The sequence below is a fragment of the Pelobates fuscus genome, chromosome 13 (genome assembly GCF_036172605.1).
Source record: "Pelobates fuscus isolate aPelFus1 chromosome 13, aPelFus1.pri, whole genome shotgun sequence".
Classification (NCBI taxonomy): Eukaryota; Metazoa; Chordata; class Amphibia; order Anura; family Pelobatidae; genus Pelobates; species Pelobates fuscus.
Window position 1 is genome coordinate 87109765 of NC_086329.1, and position 22014 is coordinate 87131778.

At 45.3% G+C, this 22014-nt stretch overlaps 1 protein-coding gene across 2 annotated transcripts in view; it reads right to left on the reverse strand.

The window, feature by feature from the left end:
• PI4KB (phosphatidylinositol 4-kinase beta) overlaps nucleotides 1–22014 on the reverse strand; it is a 39763-nt gene that overhangs the window by 13517 nt on the left and 4232 nt on the right. The window contains exons 2-6 of one of the 2 annotated variants that reach the window (XM_063440180.1): nucleotides 17122–18067; nucleotides 10287–10331; nucleotides 7106–7333; nucleotides 6762–6989; nucleotides 6473–6582 (exon numbers count right to left, since the gene is read on the reverse strand). In XM_063440180.1, the coding sequence (XP_063296250.1) occupies nucleotides 6473–6582; nucleotides 6762–6989; nucleotides 7106–7333; nucleotides 10287–10331; nucleotides 17122–18054 (1544 nt within the window). In that variant the 5' untranslated portion in view covers nucleotides 18055–18067. The remainder of the gene's footprint in view (nucleotides 1–6472; nucleotides 6583–6761; nucleotides 6990–7105; nucleotides 7334–10286; nucleotides 10332–17121; nucleotides 18068–22014) is intronic. The other variant, XM_063440181.1, reaches the window with a different exon arrangement.

A 22014-nucleotide genomic window follows, 5' to 3' on the forward strand; every position in this document is an offset into this window, starting at 1 on the left:
TGTAGCACAAGCCACCTTGATAATTCTATTCAACCTGCCCCCCATCGGGGGTTTTTAATTGTGTATATAGCATAAGTATCAAAATTCCTCACTTTTGCCCGAGGGTGTCATAATAAGAACGGTGCTATTGTGTGTCCTGCTTATAAGCCTCAGTGGAAGAGATCGGTCTGTGGAAAACAGTCTTAACGACAGCTGTCCCCCAGACACGCTTATCCCTAGTTTCCGTGGCGCCGGATCCCCATCGGGGATTTGGATTTATGCCGTACTTTTTGGCTGTTGTCTTCCATCATCTATTCGAATAAAGGGCCAGGAATGTAATGTAACGTGTCCGGTTAGCGTGAAACCACATTAGTGATACAAGAGGTCACCTAATAGCCATAGCCAAACCATCCCGAGCTTCCCCGTACAGGTCGTCACAGTCAGCTGCCTCTAGTTGGAGGAAATGTATATGACTCGGGGAATTACCCATTATCCCACAAGGTGTCTGGCAGGAAAAAGGCATCCAGAGAATATGGTATTTCCGCATTCCCCTATCGCACCGATCGTATCTGAGGAGATGTTGGGTATACAGGCAAAGTGAGGAACCAAGAAGGATGAGACCTTCAATAAAAAGAGAAAGCCTACCCCCGAAACCCGATGATGAGAAATCCGGGGTGGTTATAGGAGAGAGAGAAGTAAAAGATCAGAAGAAGAGAAGAGAAAAAGAGGTGAGGTGCTGGAACCGGGACGCAGCGAGTGCGGGGCAACCAACCAGGGGCGCCACGCGACCGGCAGTGGGAGAGCCCGAGAGCCCCCATGCCCCATCCTCCTGGTGATCATAATCCGTTTACGCAGATCCTGCTACGCTATTATCCCAGGGCTCCCAGAGTTTTATGAACTTCTCTGTCGTACCCTTCACCCGTGCCGTCAGGTCGTCCATCAGTCGGCAGTCTCGGATCCGTGAGATCACGCCTGAGATCTCTGGACCTTCCGGGGAGAGCCATGCTGTCGCGATAGTACGTCTAGCCCCGAGGGTTAGTTTATGTACCAATGTCTGCTCCCGTTTGGTCCACCCGTCAATGGGTCTATTCAGTAAGTACACCCATGGATCCAGTAGTAGGGGTTTGTGGAAGGTCTGAGTCAGTAAGTCCTCTACTGCCTTCCAGAAGCTACGTAGTTTTGGACAATCCCACCACATGTGGAGGTATGTACCTTGGTTACCACATCCCCTCCAGCAATCATCGGTATCCAGTTTGTGCATCTTATATAGTTTGACAGGGGTGGTATACCAACGGAACATAGTCTTCCATGATTGTTCTTGGAGAGTGACGCAGACGGAGGAGTTCTTATTAGCCTCCCATATGTCCTGCCATTCCACCCCCTCCAGAACCTCTCCCAGATCTGCCTCCCACTGGTCGGCGTAGGTCAGACGTCCCCATTCTTTGTTCTCCGAGCTAAGGTGGGCGTACAAGAGTGTGATCATACCCTTAGGGACGGATCCTTCTCGGCACAGCTTTTCATAGAATGTCATCCCTGTTTGCGCAGCTCCCTTTATATGGGTTTTTTTGGCGAAGTCTCGAATCTGAAGGTAGCGAAAGAAGTCTGATGGTGTTAAGTGGGAGTCCCGTCTAAGGTCGTCAAACAGGATTATCTGTCCGTGGCGGTAAAGTTGGTGAATCCGCCTTAACCCTAGTCCCTCCAGATTCCTAAAATCTCCAGGAGCCATTCCCGGTGGAAATTCCCTGTTACGGAGGATCGGGGTCAAGGGGGAGGGGGAAGAGGACAGACCGTATTTGCAATTAGTCTCGTCCCAAATGCGGAGCGAGTTCTGGATGGACGGGCAGAATGCCCGTGTCAGAGGCCTGTATTCCTTCGGGACCCACATAGTAAAGTGGGGGACGTCGCTCCCCATCATCCTGGACTCCATCTCCACCCATCTCCTCTCCCCTGTCGGCGAGTGCCACATCGCAACCTGAGTCAACTGGGCTGCCAGGTAGTAGAAGTAGACGTTTGGTAGGCCCAGGCCCCCTCTATCCCTACGTCTGTAGAGGACTTGGCAGGATATCCTATGTCTCCTATTCTGCCATATAAATGCGCTGATTGATCTTTGTAATGGTATCAGTTGGGTTTTCGTAACTCGGATCGGCAAGGCTTGGAATAAGAACAGGATGCGCGGGAGGACGTTCATTTTAACCGAGTTAATCCGTCCGATCCAGGAGATGGGCTTGTCCGTCCACTTCTCCAGGTCTCCGGTCAGAGTGCGAATCACGGGGTCATAATTAGCAGAGTATAGGCGCAGAGGGTCGGCCGTAAGTTGTATACCCAAGTATTTCAGGGCATCTCTTTCTATTTTGAGGCCATAGGTCTCTTGAACGCGGTGAACGGTGGCATCGGACAAATGGATCGGCATTGCGCTGGTCTTGCTCATGTTGGCCTTATAACCCGACATCGCGCCATACTCTCTTATAACTCCTTGTAGAGCGGCCATGGAGTCCAGGGGGTTAGTAACGGTAAGGAGGATATCATCGGCGTATGCCGATACGGTGAACTCACTATCCCCCACCCGTGCTCCACGTATGTTTGGGTGATGCCTTATGGCTTGGAGCAAAGGTTCCAGGGCCAGTACAAATAAGAGGGGGGAGAGTGGGCAGCCCTGTCTAGTACCGTTAAATAGCCGAAACGGCGTCATAGGGGCTCCCGTGATCCGCACTTGTGCCTGAACGTTGTGGTACATGGCCTTTGTGGTTGTTATGAATTCATCCGGGAACCCCAGGTGTTTCAGTACCGTAAATAGAAATTGCCACCGCACCCTGTCGAAAGCCTTTTCTGCGTCGATAGCTACCACCAGCGTCGGTACTTTCGATGTCACTTGTTGCCAGATCAAGCCTATATTCCTCCGAGTGTTCTCAAACAGCTGTCTATCCTGAATAAAGCCAACCTGATCGGCATGCACCAGAGAGGTCAGTAACGGGTTTAGTCTATCTGCTTGTATTTTCGCCAAGATCTTAAGATCATGGTTGATCAGCGAGATAGGCCGGTAGTTTTCAGGTGCGAGCGGGAGGAGGGGGGGGAGGGAGGAGGGGGGGAGGGAGGGGGGGAGGGAGAGGGGGGAGAGGGGGGGGAGGGGGGGGAGGGGGAGGGAGGGGGGGAGAGGGGGGGGAGGGGGAGGGAGGGAGGGGGGGGAGGGGGAGGGAGGGGGGGAGAGGACGGGAGGGAGGAGGGGAGGGAGGGAGGAGGGGAGGGAGGGAGGGGGGAGGGGAGGAGGGAGGGGGGAGGGGAGGGGGGAGGGGGGAGGGGAGGGGGGAGGGGGGAGGGGAGGGGGGGAGGGGGGAGGGGAGAGGGGAGGGGAGAGGGGAGGGGAGGGGAGGGGGGAGGGGATGAGGGAGGGGATGAGGGGATGAGGGAGGGGGTACATCGATCCAAACAACACAAGAGGCATAGCATTACAAGTACAGGCTGATTGCAATAAACGTGATAATTACAGTTCCGTCCTGGTGTAAGTTCACTTAGGGACAGGTAAGGCAGGAACCAGATGCCCAGGAGGCCGATGACTTCGGGTCGGCGTCCCAAGCCCACGGAAAAAGCCCCCACATACTGACACCCAGCCTCGAGCCCCCCTAAACCAAGCGGGGGGCATCCGGGCTCCCCCAAAAATAAAGCTTCCTTCCGTGGCAGAAGTGGCATACAGTAAATAAGGGGAAACTGGCAAACCGGGGGTAGCAAGAGGTTCTGCAGAGGAGTCCCGCAGGGAAAGCAATAAAACTGAGGCATCAGGGGGGGGGCGAGACAGGCACCGCTGATCTGGACCCGGCCAGGGCTTTAAAAACGCCCAGCATGGGCCCTAGCTCCATGACCCGTACCCCCACCCAAAAGGGAAGACGACAGCCTCCCCGACCCGTGTGGACACCCTCCCCCGGCAACCCCCCTCCCCAAGGGGGAAGGCAAAAAAAAAAAGGTACCCCTCCGGGGACAGGGCAGAAGGACAGGGGTCCCCCGGGTATGGTGTGGGGAAGGCACATACACTACCCTGTGACCTTCAGCGATGGCTCCTGGCTCCGGCGGCACTCCAGTCGTTTGGCATCAATGTACAGGGAGACGTCTGGGATCTCCGAGGGCGGCTGAACTCCAAGGCTCCGCAGGAAACGCTGGGGATCGCCGCCAGGTGATAGAACGTGCGCCCGGTCACCCTTGAACACCTGCAGCTTGAAAGGGAAGCCCCAGGCATACTTCAGGCCTGCTCCTCGCAAGGCCTCAGTGATCGGCCGCCACTCCCTCCTGCGCTGCAGTGTCGTGGGCGCCAGATCATGGTATAGGGAGACAGCTACCCCCTCGTGCCGGATGGGCCCATCTCGGCTCCTTCTCATGAGGGCCTCTTTGGTGCCGAAGTAAAGGAAGCGGACAATGACGTCCCGCGGGGTGTTGTTATCCGCCCTCTGGGCTCGCAGGGCTCTGTGCACCCGCTCAATGTGCCACTGTTCTTCAGGGAGGTCAGGGAGGAGAGGCCGCAGGAGAGTAAGCAGTGTCTCCCGCAGATTTTCGTCCCGCACCTCAGGGAGCCCCCTAAGGCGGAGGTTGTTCCTCCGGGACCTATTCGCCATGTCCTCCAGTGCCAGGTCAGTATCCACCATGCGGGCCGCCATCTGATTCACCCGTTCAACAACATCGTTGTGGGCTCGAGCGGTGGTATCCATGCGGTCCTCCAGGGCTGCAGTGCGTTCCCCCAAGGCTCCGATATCTGCCTGGAGCACAGCCGTGGACCTGGCTATTTCCCCTGCCAGGAAGGCCCTGACTTCAGCCAGTTTGGCCAGGACAGTTTCCTGATCAGCGGTCGGTGCCTCAGTATCGGCCTGGGTCGGGGTGCGCGGAGATCCTCCGTCGCCATCTTGGCTCCCTGTTCGACCAGGCCGTTGCATGGCGAAGTGGTCGAGGACGGAGGCTCCGGATTCTGCTGTTTTTTTCCCCAGCTTGTTTGTACGCCTCCTCTCCATGTCTGGGGACCCGTTTTGGGGTAATTTGCGAATATTTAGGTCGCTTTAGTGGGCTTTAGGGCGCGATGAGTGCGGAGCACTAATGAAACACGTCCGTGTTCATTGACGGTTCGGCCACGCCCCAACTTATTTATTTTTTATTTGACTCTGTACATCCATATCTTTAAAAAAAAAAAAGTATAATCTTTTCCTTATTTTAACTATTTGTAATTTCGGTCAGTGTTATGACTATGTGACGTCATTTACCCGCCAAGTTTGAAATTAGCATGTTTTATAGTATACAAAAAGACTGTGAATGCCTGGTATATGTTTGATAACCACTTGAGAAAGTAATGTTTGGAAGAAACGCGTTGTGGATTGTTTTTTTTATTTATAATAAAGGTTTATTGGACATTTTATTCAGTGATTGTGCCATATACCTTTTTTTAAATTTTGTTTTATTTGCTTTTATTTCTTTTTTGGCATCCTGTTTTACCTCCCCAGTGAGGATCTCATAAAAGAATCCCAGGTGTGGATTATACCACCCACGCTGAGTAAACTGAGCGGGTTACCTGCTCAGAAAATTGTAAGTACATTTAACCTTTATTTCTCCTGGCCTATTACTTTTTATACAGAGAGCACAATTGTTGCCGTTTATTTTTGTTGTTTTTGGTTTTATATATATATTCAGCTGCTACGACAACTGCTGACATACCTTCCATTGATATCCTATAAGTGGGGGATCAAAACCACTGCATGCGCATCACACTAGAGCTGGCTTAAGCTCTGTGATATGTGAGTAGAAAACCTGGAAGTCTTCTATAATTGTGCACTCTACGTTGGACTTATTACACTATTGGAGTTTTATTTCTCTCTTTTATATATACCTTTTATATATACCTGTTGACCCTGAGCATCCCAGTAACCTTTAAGTCTGAAGAAGAAGGATACCTATCCAGGCAACTAGAGACTTTATTTTATCCCTAAGACTTTACTTTGTTACGACTGCCACTGCCTTAGGGCACCTGTTTTTCCATATACCCATTTCATTCCCTGTGCCTTATTCACTCTCCATATTGTTCTCTAGCGCAATCTATATCTTTGTCTATTAAATCAGGGGCGGAATCAGCAGCAGCAGACTGGAGTAAAAGTATGATTTTTACTATCTTTAGGGAGGGCAAGGGGACCAGGGGTGCTAGATGGTGTTTTTAACACTGTAGGGTTAGGAATACATGTCCTGAACCTATAGTGTTCCTTTAAGTCATAATGTATTTCTTTAAAAAACAGCACATCCAGGGGTATAATCGTTAACATGTGAGGTAGCAGCTTTTTGATACAAAGAGAGGTTTTTGTCAAGTATTTTTCTCTTTCCCAATGTGTGACAAATTAGAAATCACATCACATTGTGTTTTTTACCTTCTTTTGGATCAACAACAGTAATACATATACGTCTGATCTTGATAGACTCTCTTTAGCCTATATTACTATGTAACTATGGTACACTTAAACAAAGTTGAAGCACTTACCGGATGTCCCCGGCTGCGATGAAAACTGGCTCTTTACTTTCTTGGCTGGTAATGCTGTCCACAGAAAACTGGGAGATGTTGTCACAACTGTTGGTATGAACTTCTGGCAACTGTCACCATGAAAAGAATAGATTGGGTCCACCAGGGCACAAAAATAAATATACAAAATATAAAACTAAAATATCACTGAGAATTTATCACCCAGAATCAGTCAAATTCAGAATGGGGTATAAATCCAATTGCCCTCCCAACTTCTACCATCTCAGCTGAGAGTTGCATGCAATCTCACCTCTACCTGCAGGTCGCCAATGTCATCTACAGACCAGGCCTCATCATCATTATCATAATTTGGGACTGTAGTGAAGCTGCTGGCTCTCTGTTCGTGAGTCATGCCACAATCTGGGAGGTTCTCTACAGACCGCGTGCTCCGAATTCGGTTCTCTGGGATCCGTACTGGCACCACAGATGTCTCAAAGTTCTCACACTCCAGGACCTCCACATAGATCAAATATGGAGCCTATGGTGTAAGGAATTATAAACATATACATTATATAACATACGTGACGCTATTTTAGCTCTGTCATTTAGTAAAACCTCAATTAATGTCCAAAGTTGCTCCATGGAAAATCATACCTTGTCTTTGGAGTTCAAGACTACAGCCTGTGTGTGAGGGACACGAACCACATGGTGGTCAAAGCCAGCAGTGGGCAGCCAGACACGTGCTGGTAGCTTGTGGTTAAGGAGAGACAGCTCGGAGATGAGCCGTTGGGTCTTTTGCTCCTTGGTGGGGAGTGTTGCCAGACGTTTACCAATGGCCATGAGAGACTTGATGAACTCCCTCTCTGGTGCTAGCCGGACCGGCTGCCGGAATTAAAGAAACAGTCAAAACATGCAACACTAGGACAGCCTACCATTCCCACCCGACATGCCTCTGAAATATGCTCCGCCCTAAACATTTTAAAATATAGTAAAGGCCAATATTTGGACAGAAATGTTGGGCGGATTAGCCAAATTAAGTTAATAATGGATTCTAGCCCTTTAGTTGCATGTGATGCAGGCCTACGTGTATTTACAGAAGCAAAATAACAAGCATGATTACCATGTGAGCCCTTTAAATTAACACAAACATAACACACAGCAGGTAGACAACGCCTTAGAGCTGGAAGCAGGGCAATACGCTCCACCATTAACACACTGACATCACTTGGTAAGGAAATCTATGTTATACAGTATAATTGTATTAGAAGTTCCACCGTTGTAAATCCTATTAAAAGCAATACACACTTTTCTTTCCAGAGACAGAAACCACCAACACTCCTTTTACATACCTACCAACATTGAGATGGATAAAGAACAATCTCAGCCATGTACCATTAGTAACAGGCTGATCCTTGTGCTTTTGTCTGTTAGACCTACCTTGAGTTAAAACCATAAATTAACACATCCACAGCTTTTTTAAATACATTAACAAGTCTGAAAAACAACGTTATCATTTGGATAAAAGGATTGATTTGCTCCTGTTCTGTAAATTGCCCAGAACCCTCCAGATGGGATCCGGTTACATGGAACCACACACACACACACACACACACACAAAAGAGACCATTTCTTTCTATACAAAGGATGTGAAAGGTAAATATTTTATGGAAGAGTAAACACCCTCTTACATACACACAGAAGCACCTCTTAGAATGGTGTGCGTCATTAGTGCGCAGTTCTCTGCTTTGTAAGCCACGTTCTTAAAGGGAAACAGTCACTTCTTTGGAATTAACACCATTGAAAAGTACCTATATACGGTAACTTGTGTTAAACTTCAAATGAAAGATTTTACATTATAAAATCGGAATCCAGTTCAGTAAAGGCACATTTCTCTGCTTCTTTGTATGTTTTCTGTCTGTGGACTGCCAGGTACAAAAGGACAGAGCTGACAACAATGATTGGCAGGGGGCTAAGTTGGGGGTTCCTATTGAAGGATAAACAGTGTGGTATTTTATATATAATCTTTACACACCTCACAAATACATTTATGTTAAATATATAGGAATAGTAAACATAATATATTAAAAATCCTAAGAAGTGATTCTTCCCCTTTCAACCTCGTGCAAAGCAGTAAACTCTAGCACTTATCACTGCAAGCATGATTTGCAGTACACAGAATCCGGAACGCAGATATCCCATAAGGAACGGTGATGTCATTAACCAGCGCTCATATGAACACAGCGTCATTACAGCTCTGTGTCATTAACAATTTAAACATTTTAAACTCGCAGTTTTGCTTTGAATGATTATGTTCACAAATTTCTCCCAAAAGCGAAAACAAAGACAATGAGCAGTTTTGGTTACGAAAGGAAACGGATTTATCAATAAATATTCAATTGTTGCTTCTGTTTTATCATTTGAGGAAAAATATTTTCAGTTCACACCTCAATATATCCTTGCAGAGAATTTACAAGCTCACAAAATCAGCTTATACAATTTGTATAGAAATAAACTCTTACGATTTGCAGATGGAAAGGAAGCGGGAAATCAAAGTAAAGGGAAAGAAATTTAAATGAAGATCAATAAGGGGGGGTGGGGGGTAACTAGATTTAATCATAATTGAATCATAAAGAAACGAAAAATAAAAATATATATTTCACCCAATTTTATTCATGGAAAAATTAAACCAAAATCTCAAGGACATACAGCATTTCCTCTGCTGGTCACCTCAGTATGTGTATTGTATGAATCTGCATGGATTGTAGTGGTAACCTCAGGAGTGAACGGTGAACTCAGGACAGGGTAATTATTAACGATTCACTATAATTAAATCTTATTCTGAGACGCTTTCAATTGAATTACTTGCTCTGTATTATAAATATTTTAAGTGATTAGATTTAGCAAGCCCTTGCAGTTGGGAGTCTACAGAGCCTGTTTGGTGTAGGATCAGGGATGGCAAACTAAGCAAATTCAAAAATTTGGGATAAAAATATATTTGAAAAAAATATGTTTTTTTTGGTTTTTTTTAAAAGACAACCTTTTTTATTATAGGGGAAAAGTGTACTGTTATGGAGAATATATCTCAGCTTATTCTTGGATTTACCCAGTCGGTGGAGAAAATAAATACTAAATTGGTTCTCCATCTACCTACAAATGTAAACCAATGGTTAGTGATTTAAGGATAACCCAATTCTGCTCCTATGGGAATATTGAAAAACCTGGCCTGGTGGTGGGACATGGGACTGTAATCCACAGACAGAAAACGGAAAGAACAAAAAAGTTCCAAAACATTTGTTCGATTTCCTTGTGGCTGGAGGAAGGGATGCAGGACCCAGTTAAAAATAATAAACCCCCATCCCCACCCACACTCTGCCATGAAGCCAGCATGCAGGTGTAAGCAAAGAGACAGGTTTTAAAGGGAGCATGCAGAGGTGGAGCAGATGCATGTGTCTGTTTTGACATGATGGCACACAGAACATAGACAATCAAGTGTCACTTACACAGCGACAACACCTGCCATGACAAGAGGGCAGCCATATTGGAAATGTGATGACATCAGCCTCACTTAAGTGATTATTTTTTTTAACACATCTAAATTAACCCCCGTACATAAAGCATGGATATCTGTTTTTATATATGTCCACCAGCTCACCAAGTGCACAGGGAATCTCTTCCAGTGTGAGATGCATAGCTAGGTATTTAAACATGCAGGGGGGCCGGGTGAGGGGGGGATCTCACACTTAATATTTGTATTCCCTGCAGAGGAAATGCTGCTGAAAGACAGAGAGAAAGCCAGTAAGACCCCCAGCCAACTACATGAAAACTGGCCACTTACGGAGGAGAAGGACCTATCGAGACTTTCCTCACTGGACGAGAGCTCCTGGGAAAAAGGGTATGACAGGAGGTAAAAGGCAATAGGGGGTAGAGGGGAGAAAAAGGCAGAGGTTTAGGCATCAGTGTTACAATGATAACCTGCACCCACCCCTTTCCCAAGTCAAGTGATGAAGGTAGCAGGTCAAAGCGCATCCTGCTCAATGATGTTCTACTGCTATACAGAATTGGGGAGGCAGGGTCACAGGCATTTTCTATCTTTATTGCAGCAGCCCCTGTTTTCAATGCTGACAACGGCAACGGCTTTTCCAGACCTGACCAAATTTAAAGGATTATATGGCAGGAAGTGTTGTACTGAAAACTGCCACCTTCTTTATTATCACTGGCCTAATCTCCTCCCACCTCAACTCAGAATAACATCTTAAAATAAACTTCCTTTTCCGATCACATTATTCTTAGAGAATGCTTTGGCAGCTCCTTTGAACTGAAAAGTAAAGTGTTACACAGTATTCACCATTCTATAAAATGGGGAACAAGCTACCGTGCTCAGTCTATAGCATTAGGATATTATACAGGGCAGTAGAATATGCTGGAGCTCTATAAACTAATCAGTCACAGTGGAGTCATTTGCTCAATGCAATATTCTGAGTGTTTACTAATTTTATCAGGACTAAAACTACAGAGTGAGAAAAACTTAAAAGTTTAGGGAATCTGGTATGCAGGCAATGTAACAAGAACCCTAAAGCTATCAGAACTCCAAAGACCCAAACTTTTCAACAGGCTGAAAACACTATCTCACCACAGACACAACTCAAACCAAACTACAGGCTGAACCCAGCATCTCGCCACAGACAACCCAAACTACACCACAGACTGAACCCAGCAAATCGCCACAGACAACCCAAACTACACCACAGACTGAACCCAGCAAATCGCCACAGACAACCCAAACTACACCACAGACTGAACCCAGCAAATCGCCACAGACAACCCAAACTACACCACAGACTGAACCCAGCAAATCGCCACAGACAACCCAAACTACACCACAGACTGAACCCAGCAAATCGCCACAGACAACCCAAACTACACCACAGACTGAACCCAGCAAATCGCCACAGACAACCCAAACTACACCACAGACTGAACCCAGCAAATCACCACAGACAACCCAAACTACACCACAGACTGAACCCAGCAAATCGCCACAGACACAACCCAAACTACACCACAGACTGAACCCAGCAAATCGCCACAGACAACCCAAACTACACCACAGACTGAACCCAGCAAATCGCCACAGACTGAACCCAGCAAATCACCACAGACTGAACCCAGCAAATCGCCACAGACACAACCCAAACTACACCACAGACTGAACCCAGCAAATCGCCACAGACAACCCAAACTACACCACAGACTGAACCCAGCAAATCGCCAGACACAACCCAAACTACACCACAGACTGAACCCAGCAAATCACCACAGACTGAACCCAGCAAATCACCACAGACTGAACCCAGCAAATCGCCACAGACACAACCCAAACTACACCACAGACTGAACCCAGCAAATCGCCACAGACAACCCAAACTACACCACAGACTGAACCCAGCAAATCGCCACAGACAACCCAAACTACACCACAGACTGAACCCAGCAAATCGCCACAGACAACCCAAACTACACCACAGACTGAACCCAGCAAATCGCCACAGACAACCCAAACTACACCACAGACTGAACCCAGCAAATCGCCACAGACAACCCAAACTACACCACAGACTGAACCCAGCAAATCGCCACAGACAACCCAAACTACACCACAGACTGAACCCAGCAAATCGCCACAGACAACCCAAACTACACCACAGACTGAACCCAGCAAATCGCCACAGACAACCCAAACTACACCACAGACTGAACCCAGCAAATCGCCACAGACAACCCAAACTACACCACAGACTGAACCCAGCAAATCGCCACAAACACAACCCAAACTACACCACAGACTGAACCCAGCAAAACGCCACAGACACAACCCAAACTACACCACAGACTGAACCCAGCAAATCACCACAGACTGAACCCAGCAAATCGCCACAGACACAACCCAAACTACACCACAGACTGAACCCAGCAAATCGCCACAGACAACCCAAACTACACCACAGACTGAACCCAGCAAATCGCCACAGACACAACCCAAACTACACCACAGACTGAACCCAGCATCTCACCCACCACAGACAACGCAAACCAAACCACAGGCTGAACACAGCATCTCCCCACAGACACAATCCAAACTAAACCACAGGCTGAACACAGCATCTCACCACAAACAACGCAAACCACAGGCTGAATCCAACATCTCACCACAGACCCAACCCAAAACCAAACCACAGGCTGAACCCAGCATCTCACCACAGACCCAACCCAAAACCAAACCACAGGCTGAACCCAGCATTTCACCACAGACCCAACCTAAAACCAAACCACAGGCTGAACCCAGGATCTCACCACAGACACAACCCAAACCAGACCATAGGCTGAACCCAGCATCTCTCCTAAATCTTACCTCAAACCAGAAGTTGAACCTAACACTTCTCCATAGACTCAACCTCAAATCTACCCACAGGCTAAACTCTGCAGCTCTCCATAGACATCCCAAACCCATCCAGAGTGACTGAGTTTACAACAAATGAATGACTGATATACAGGAGTCATGTTTGAGAATAAAAGCAGGGCAGCAGATGTTTGAAGATGTACTTTCAATTCTTTCTTGTTTTCAGTACAATATTGAAAATAATGTATGTGGGGTACTATGCAATCTAAAGGAGATCTTGTTCAACGTGATTAGATCTAGATACACGCCCATGGGGTGTGTTGGCAATTTTGCTTCCTTCTCCAAGAAGTGGAGGCCAAGCCTCTATTCCCAGGCAATCTTGTAGGGCAGCTGCTATTAGCTGAGAGTTCCTTAAGAGAGTATCTCCAAGATAATAATACATTTATATAGTGTGGCTAAATGTCCAACATACATTGCTCAGGGACCCCATAGTATGAGTGCCACATAGCACACCTGCAGCACAATATAAGTAAAATGACCCACAATGTATCTAGCGAGTTCTGATTGACTGACCATCCATTTATTTTATAACCTACTCATGAGACGCAACTTTCCTGGTGGTCAATGTGTGCGTTTTAGAGAAGTATCTAGGGTTTGCAAGTGGGCCTTCAGGACACATTTTGATATTTTATTCAGAGGTACAATGTCACCGTGGTGTTCATGGCTCTTGGTCGAAATTAGTATAAAAGCCAACTGAGGGAAGCATAGCCAGATAGTGTTATGTATCCATGCCCACCTACTGTCTGTCAGTTCCCGGACTTAGTAAGTAAAGCCATAAAGCCAGAAGCCCACCGTGGACTGAATGCTGAAATCCACAGTAATCCAGACAACTCCACGCAGTCTGAACCATGCAGTACTCCATATATTTAACACTGAATGCAAGAGAGCTCTGTTCATAGATCCACAAACTTCAAACTCTCTGCTACAGATGAACTGTCCTCAAAACAGAATCTGCAGGCCGAAGTCCACAGCTTTCCATAAGCTGAAATGCCAAATCCATCCACAGGCCCAGCCATTCTAGCTCCACCCCTCTCTGCAAGTCCACCTCACCCCAACAGATTAGATATGTTCAGCCAAGCTTTACAGCAGGCTTCCCCAAACTGCGGCCCTCCAAATGTTGCTAAACTACAACTCCCATGATTTTCAGCCTATTTAATTCAAAGAATCGTGGGAGTTGTAGTTCAGCAACATCTGGAGGGCTGGAGTTTGGGGAAGCCTGCTCTACAGCAATCCATATGATTAAAATGTTGAGCTGAAGAACCAAATTGCCACTAAAATGGGACGACTTGTATGTTAGACTGTTATCGGCAACATGGAATTTACTGAACAGACTGCAGGCTTTCAAAACATGTGATGGAATTATGAAATCTTTGTGGTCTGTTATTTCTCTCTGTATGCTGAATATTCACTTTTGGCAACTAGTGTATCGGATCACTCAGTATTCTTTATTACCATTCAGCATAATCAGTGTATTTAAAACTCCTATCAAAACATAAAGTAGAATTATAATGGCCCTGGTACATACCCCTATACATAATTAAATGATATGGGGTTAGCTTACCCAACATGATATCTGTGTATAAGTATGTACAGTTCTAGGAAGAAATGTAAGTACATACATATCTTTCTGTATCACCCTTATATCACAAAACATCCAAACAGTTCTCTCCATCTGACCCAGAGGATGTTATACACACCGCAATTAAGCAGCTAGCATAATATTGTGCCCTGAGAGTGATAATCAATTTAAGCGCTCTGTGACAGAGATGGACCAGAGAACAGTAATCATTGCTTCTCACCAAATAAAATCAACAAATCAGAGCACAACACATGTGGTATAATAACCTACATAAACCTGAGTCATAGTATTAACGGCATTGCAACTTTTAAGTTAAAAACATTTACAGTTTATAATAAAAATTTTTTTTATTTTTTTTAAAATACAAAAAACAATCAGAAAAACTAATTATTTCCATGGGAACAGCATGTTCTAGTCTGGAATAATTATTAAGAGGATACCGTGACTTGCTTACCAAGCATCCTCAGGGATTTGATACAGCCAGGTGTAAGGCTATCCGGCACACTGTGATTTGGTACCACAGCCGGGTGTAAGCTACCCGGCACACTGATTTGGTACCACAGCCGGGTGTAAGCTACCCGGCACACTGATTTGGTACCACAGCCGGGTGTAAGCTACCCGGCACACTGATTTGGTACCACAGCCGGGTGTAGGCTACCCGGCACACTGTGATTTGGTACCAGCGCCGGGTGTAGACTACCCGGCACACTGTGATTTGGTACCAGCGCCGGGTGTAGACTACCCGGCACACTGTGATTTGGTACCACCGCCGGGTGTAGGCTACCCGGCACACTGTGATTTGGTACCACCGCCGGGTGTAGGCTACCCAGCACACTGTGATTTGGTACCACCGCCGGGTGTAGGCTACCCGGCACACTGTGATTTGGTCCAGCCACGTGTAGGCTACCCGGCACACTGTGCTTTAGTACAGCCAGGTGTAGGTTATCCTGCACACTGTGATTTGGTACAGCCAGGAGTAGGTTATCCTGCACACTGTGATTTGGTACAGCCAGGTGTAGGTTATCCTGCACACTGTGATTTGGTACAGCCGGGTGGTAGGCTACCCAGCACAGTGCAATTTGTCACTGCTGCCACGTGCAGTTGATTCATCCGGCACACTAAACCAACTCTTTTTCCTTCCAATAATATTTAAACCATCAGTTTCATCTGGCAATCTATGAAACTGACACTCACGAGACAGTCAGCTGTGCCTCTGACACGTGGTAGATGCGTGGCTGTGTGTACAAAGGTTACCAGGCTCACACACACACTCATTGAGGCAGTAATGGGTCATTTCTTAAAGGGAGCAGAAACCACAATGGCCCTTTCTTCTTCTCCTTATCACCAAGTGCTGACATGACACAATCAGCATGATCTATGTAACCCACTCACTGCCACATAGACCAGTTTAGAAGCATTCATACACATAGCATTCCTGGCTCCCTCCTTCCACACCCTTTTAAAAGAATGTGTTGCCATTAACCCCATATGGGTGTGTTTTTTCAAGTGTTCTGCTCTGCAGGACTGGTAGTGACTAAGGAATATCCCCACCATTGCATGGGGAATCTGGGTTATTCAATCACATACACAGGGCCTCTCTCTTTATACTGAGAGAATCATGAAATAGGAATTAATCTCTCTCCTTCAAACTGCAGTAAGACGCTGCACAATGTACCAAAACATAGTGGGGACTATTTATCAATTCAGTGCACAGAAACAGAGACGATCCAGGCCTGGCACACTATGTCAGGGATAACACTAAGACAGTCGGTAACACATGGGTTAAACCTGTGGGGATTACTCCGTGACAGCAGTAAATCTCTCCCCACTCCCCATCACTGTCACCATTCATAACCTGCCCGAGAGCTCCAGGAAACATCCTCCACAACTGAAAATTCAATGATACATTGTCCCAGTTCCAGACAATAGACAACTGGACAGCGGGTGGCATTGGCAGCGTTCTCCATCAGTCATGGACACCTGCCTGCAACAAGCTGGGAACTCCTTATTAACACAGGGTTAAAACCAGTATTCAGACAGGATTTGGCAACTTTACTGCGATTCACAAGACATACAACGTCCAATCTTTTTAGAAATACCCAATTAGCCCAAACAGCAAATACACTTCTCCAGTATACATAGTAGTTTGTTTGGGCACAAAGATGGGAACGTAAATGGCTCTGCCAGGTGATTACATTTAGATCTTACCCCATGTACGGGCCAAAAGAAAATTACAAAAGCGCTAAGGGAACAAAATACGTTAAGTGGAAAAATGAGCATGTTAGTAGCATATTTCACAATGCATTCTGGGAAACTGGAACTGTGAATGTTGCACAACGAAACATATGATAATTTGTATAACTAGCAGGACATAGCATTTAACACATACCGACAGAAAGGAAACACATTTTTAAAAAAAGAGAACTTACTAAATGTTTACTAAAATTACACCATGAGATGATTTTAATTCAAAGCATGACAAAAACGAGACTCAAGATACATATACATTACACCATGAAAGCAAGTTAAATGTGACTCTATGAGCTGTTTAATTCAAATTTTGTTAATGCACTAATTTCTAGTATGTAGACAAATTCCCCAAATTTAGTATTTGTGTCGGGTGTCCCTACTCACCTCCTCATCATTCTCCACCTTCGGGTTGCTGGCCGTCCTCTTCAAATTGCTGCTGAGGCTGATACTCACAGTAGCATCTGACTTGGACCTCTGATGTGTCCGCTTGGATGGAGATAGACCAGTGTCAGGAGCCAGGCTTAGAGGTGGTAGTTCTCGCTTTTTGTGGGCTGGCTTGAGCTCATCAGACAAGATGAGCTTACGCAGTTTAGTGCCACGTGAGTGACGCTGTGTGGAAATGTGCATGTCGGAGGAATAGGCTCCAAGGAGCCAAGCGCACTGCAAAGAAAAGTTAATGCTCTGCCGGCATCTGTGAACAACGTATGGCTTTATAGCATCTCCCACGTCCTCGTCCATATTAATGTACATGTTCAGAAGCTGCGGCAGGAAGAAGTCCACATCTTCATTTCTGAAATAGAAGAGACGGTTGCCAATGTAGGCCTGCACGCCTGGCTCCTTTGAGTTGTACAGATATGAAATGGCCATAGAAATGTCGAATAACTTGCACTCGAACAAGCGCAAGAGCCACGATTGCTTGCCAGAATTGTTCTTCTGTCTTCTCCGGGCGTTTTTCACACTGTTAATGTCCATCAATGCCTCATCCTCTTCATTGATGCGAGAGGTGGTGACAGCAGGGGCTGGATCCACCACCTTCACTCTAGTGTCTCCATTAGCAAGTTCACCACCATCGCCAACATCACTACCCTCCATCCTGTCAAGACTCTCCACAGAAGACCCATGCATGAGTTTAACCTTCTCCAACACATCTTGGCAGGCTCTCTGAGCCACATCGGGGTCTATGACTAAAGATAGCTCCCCTACACCTTCTGTGATCACACACAGAGTGCTACCACCGTTTCCTTTTAAGGCTGCTGTCTGGTCTTTGAGTTTCGCTGGTGCTGGCTCCACCATGGTTTCTCGTGTCCCAATGGTCATTCACAAGTCTAACCTAAAAAAGGAACACAAAATATTTGTCAACATAATAATACCTGGAAGTCTATAAAGGTATGACTATATAATAGAGATATATGCCGCATATCACCCCTATCAAAAACATTACATAGATATGACACAACTACATAATCTACACTTCCAACTACATAACAACTATCAAAAATGATAAATTATTACTGTATGATACATATGCCACCATATCACAATATTCGGGCATAGAACACAAATTTGTCCCACATCAGCCATCAAATATTAAATGGCAATTGTAATATTGTATCTACATCAATTATAAGAAGTATAAACATAAAGACAGATCCTTGGCGTTATAATATTCTATCAACATATATTACAAAAAGAATATCCGAGCGATCCATAGAATCACGCAATCCTCGGCAGTATCCAAACAGCACATAACCTCACCCACATTGCAGGGGCAGAGCATGTGATAAAGCACTGTAAGATTAGGTGTGAATCCTGTAAGCCAATTCTCTTGGCACGTGTGATAAGTACCATTTGCATGATATAATACGGGGTGAGAGAAAACATGCTCTTCTGTGATTTTACACTCCGTTGGTTCCTTGGCAACCACACGGCTGTGAGTTCTTAAGGACAGCATATCTTAGAAAATGACTAGATGGGAAGCTCCTAGTGCAGGATCTCTGAAGGTAAAATGCTTGCTAAGTCTATCTCTATCAGATTAGATGAGACATGTCTGTATCACACAGGTATGTGTGTTTAGCATGCAGATTAAAAGAAATGGATCAAGTTTGGCTCTATGGTCCAGAGTATGTAAACTCATACAGAGATACAAACACAGCGAGAAAAAAAAAAAAATACCCAACAAAGTGTAACATGTCCAGGTGTAAAACATAACTAACACGAGGTTCAAAATATGCTTTTCAAACAAAGCCTGTTCTTAAAAACACTGGGGGAGGGGAATATCTGTATATAAGTATAAGTATATAACTAGGCACAAGGGTACTCCAGCATTCGGAATACAGGTTTGTATTCCTAATGCTATAGTGTCGCTTCACAGCAGTGAGTATAATCATTAAGATATAGGGGGCATAAGGAAAGGAAAACATGACCGGTCATACACCAGACAAAACAAGCACATAACTAACATAACCCAATTTCCTGGTGTGTGTAAAAGTGAAAACTGCTCTCTTTGGAACTGGCTCCAAATCTTAAAGGAACACTATAGGGTCAGAAACACAAACATGTATTTCTGAACCTAGAGAGTTAAAACCACCATTTAGGCAGCCCACCCTTAGCCCCTTTAAAAGGTAGCGCTGTCCCCGCCCCTGATCCGCCTCCTTGCGGAATCATCAGAAATCAGAGAGTGAAATGGAGAGTAGTATCAGTATGATCAGCTGTCGAGCAATCGAGATATCATCCACCCAGAACAAACTGGTCACCTGGCCTCTACAAGACAAACAGTAACACATAAAAAGGAACATGCTCACAAACATGGCGCAATGTGCTATTGCAGCAAAGGTGGTACGAATGAATACAGGGATGAAGAGACACAGCAGTTTATTCTCGGTGCCATGACCTCTGAGCGAAGGTTTAAGCATTATTTCCATGACTTTGTGGGTTTGACGTGACATGTACTCAGTGTAGAGTGAAAGTAGAGAGCCCTCTTACAATTCAATTCAATTCAATTCAATATCAAACAAAGCCTTGGGGTTACATGGAAAACAGAGTGTGTGAGTTACATTTGACACCTGAGACCTGCCACAGTATCAAGCTGCAGGTATCCAGGTGAACAGACAGGTGACAACAAACGTCAGCCTCTGAATATAGGTTAGGTCTAATCCGAGGATTTCCACAGGCGTGTGTGTAGCAGACTTATAAAGACTTAACAGACAAGCAGACTGTAAGCTTACTGGGACAAGGCCGCTGTGCATAATGCTTTATTACAGGCTACCATGGAAATGGTCTCTCCCTACCCAAAGTGTAAGCTCTTTCAAACAATGTGTTTATCAACAGTAGGATGTTCGCTCCCCTGAATGGGGCATATCATTATGCCTGTAGATTGTAAGCTCTGTGGGGTACACAAGAAGGATAAGACTGCAAACAAAACCAGACACTAGAGAAGCAGTCCCAGTGTGTTCTGTTATCATGACAGTGTGCACTGCACGGAGCAGGGTGTGCAGCTTTGGAAACACTGAGTGTCACACCCCCGTCAAGGTGTAACTCTCTCTGCTATGCACTATTGTCTGTATCAAAAAGTAAGAGGCACAAATGGTACGAAAGGAAAAGCAAATGCAAATGCTGTATGAACTAAATCGTAACTGTCTAACTTCCTGTTTCTCTTCTGTACCCTTACCCCCTAAAAATCAAAATCTTCATAAATAAAGAATTTATAAAAAAAAAAAAAAAAAAGAAAGAAAAAAGTAAGAGGCACGAGAAAGAGGGAGGGGATGCCAGGTCTGGTTTACGCAATGCTTCCTGTCCCTGCTGACGCAGGCTTCAGAGAAGTCTAGCTTCTAGGTGTCTGGGTATTCCCACAAGTTGCTAAAAAGTGAAGAAATTGTACAAAATCTCAGCATTACCTTTTGCAATATTCATACATATCCCTACAACAGATGAGCACAGTGCATTAAATGGAGTGTATAGGGGAAGATGTTGACATAGCAAATGCCAGACTTGGATACTTTGTCACGCAGCAGCTTTACTGAGCTTACAGGTCTTTTATTAATCACAGAATCGTAATGTAAAAACCCGGTACACACAAAATACAATAAAGAGTTAATAAATGCATAGACCAACAAGTGACCTAATACTTCAACACTTTTACCTACACATGTATTAAACCGTACAATGCTTAATGTTTATTCCTGTTCACTAAATTACAAAAATGTGCTGAGTTTAAAACTGTTTATATATGTTGCATAGGATTGCGTCTGCTATGGCTACTGTGGCCATGCAGACACTGTTAAATTCTTGAACGACAAAAATAAAGAATATATAAAAAAAACCAAAAAAACAGAACACAGATAATCACAGGTATAATACTGATGATTACGTGCCTTGCCAAAGCATTAGGTGGGGGGTCTCCACGTATATCCTGTTTCCAAGTGTGATGCTGTGTTAAATAAAAGATCAGAAAGTCGAGTCAAGCTGCTGCGTACAGAATTATTATTATTTAATCCAGCGTATGCGATGTTAATATTGGATACTATAGTCAGAGGTGTGAGCTGGAATGGAGGTTCATGCTATGAATTTCTATAGACCCAACAGGTAACACTGGAAGCAGATTAACCTTAGAGGTTAGCTGTATTAATATTAACTGGATTGAATTAATTTATATATTTGGAAAGACTGACAAATGATTTTATACAGTTGTAACTACTGGTGTAAAAGCCGTATGGATGTATTTAGCTCTTTACAAGCACCCAGTGGTTCTACAGATAGACATGATGTAAGAATGCACACGTAACAGAACCAGAGTGTTTAATCCACACTGCCAACACTCAGTACTTACTGTCACCCCCAGTATCCACACTAATAACACTCAGTACTTACTGTCCCCCGAGTATCCACACTAAGTACTTACTGTCCCCCCCAGTATCCACACTAATAACACTCAGTACTTACTGTCCCCCCCAGTATCCACACTAATAACACTCAGTACTTACTGTCCCCCCCCAGTATCCACACTAATAACACTCAGTACTTACTGTCCCCCCCAGTATCCACACTAATAACACGCAGTACTTACTGTCCCCCCCAGTATCCACACTAATAACACTCAGTACTTACTGTCCCCCCAGTATCCACACTAATAACACTCAGTACTTACTGTCCCCCCAGTATCCACACTAATAACACTCAGTACTTACTGCCCCCCCAGTATCCACACTAATAACACTCAGTACTTACTGTCCCCCCCCAGTATCCACACTAATAACACTCAGTACTTACTGTCCCCCCCAG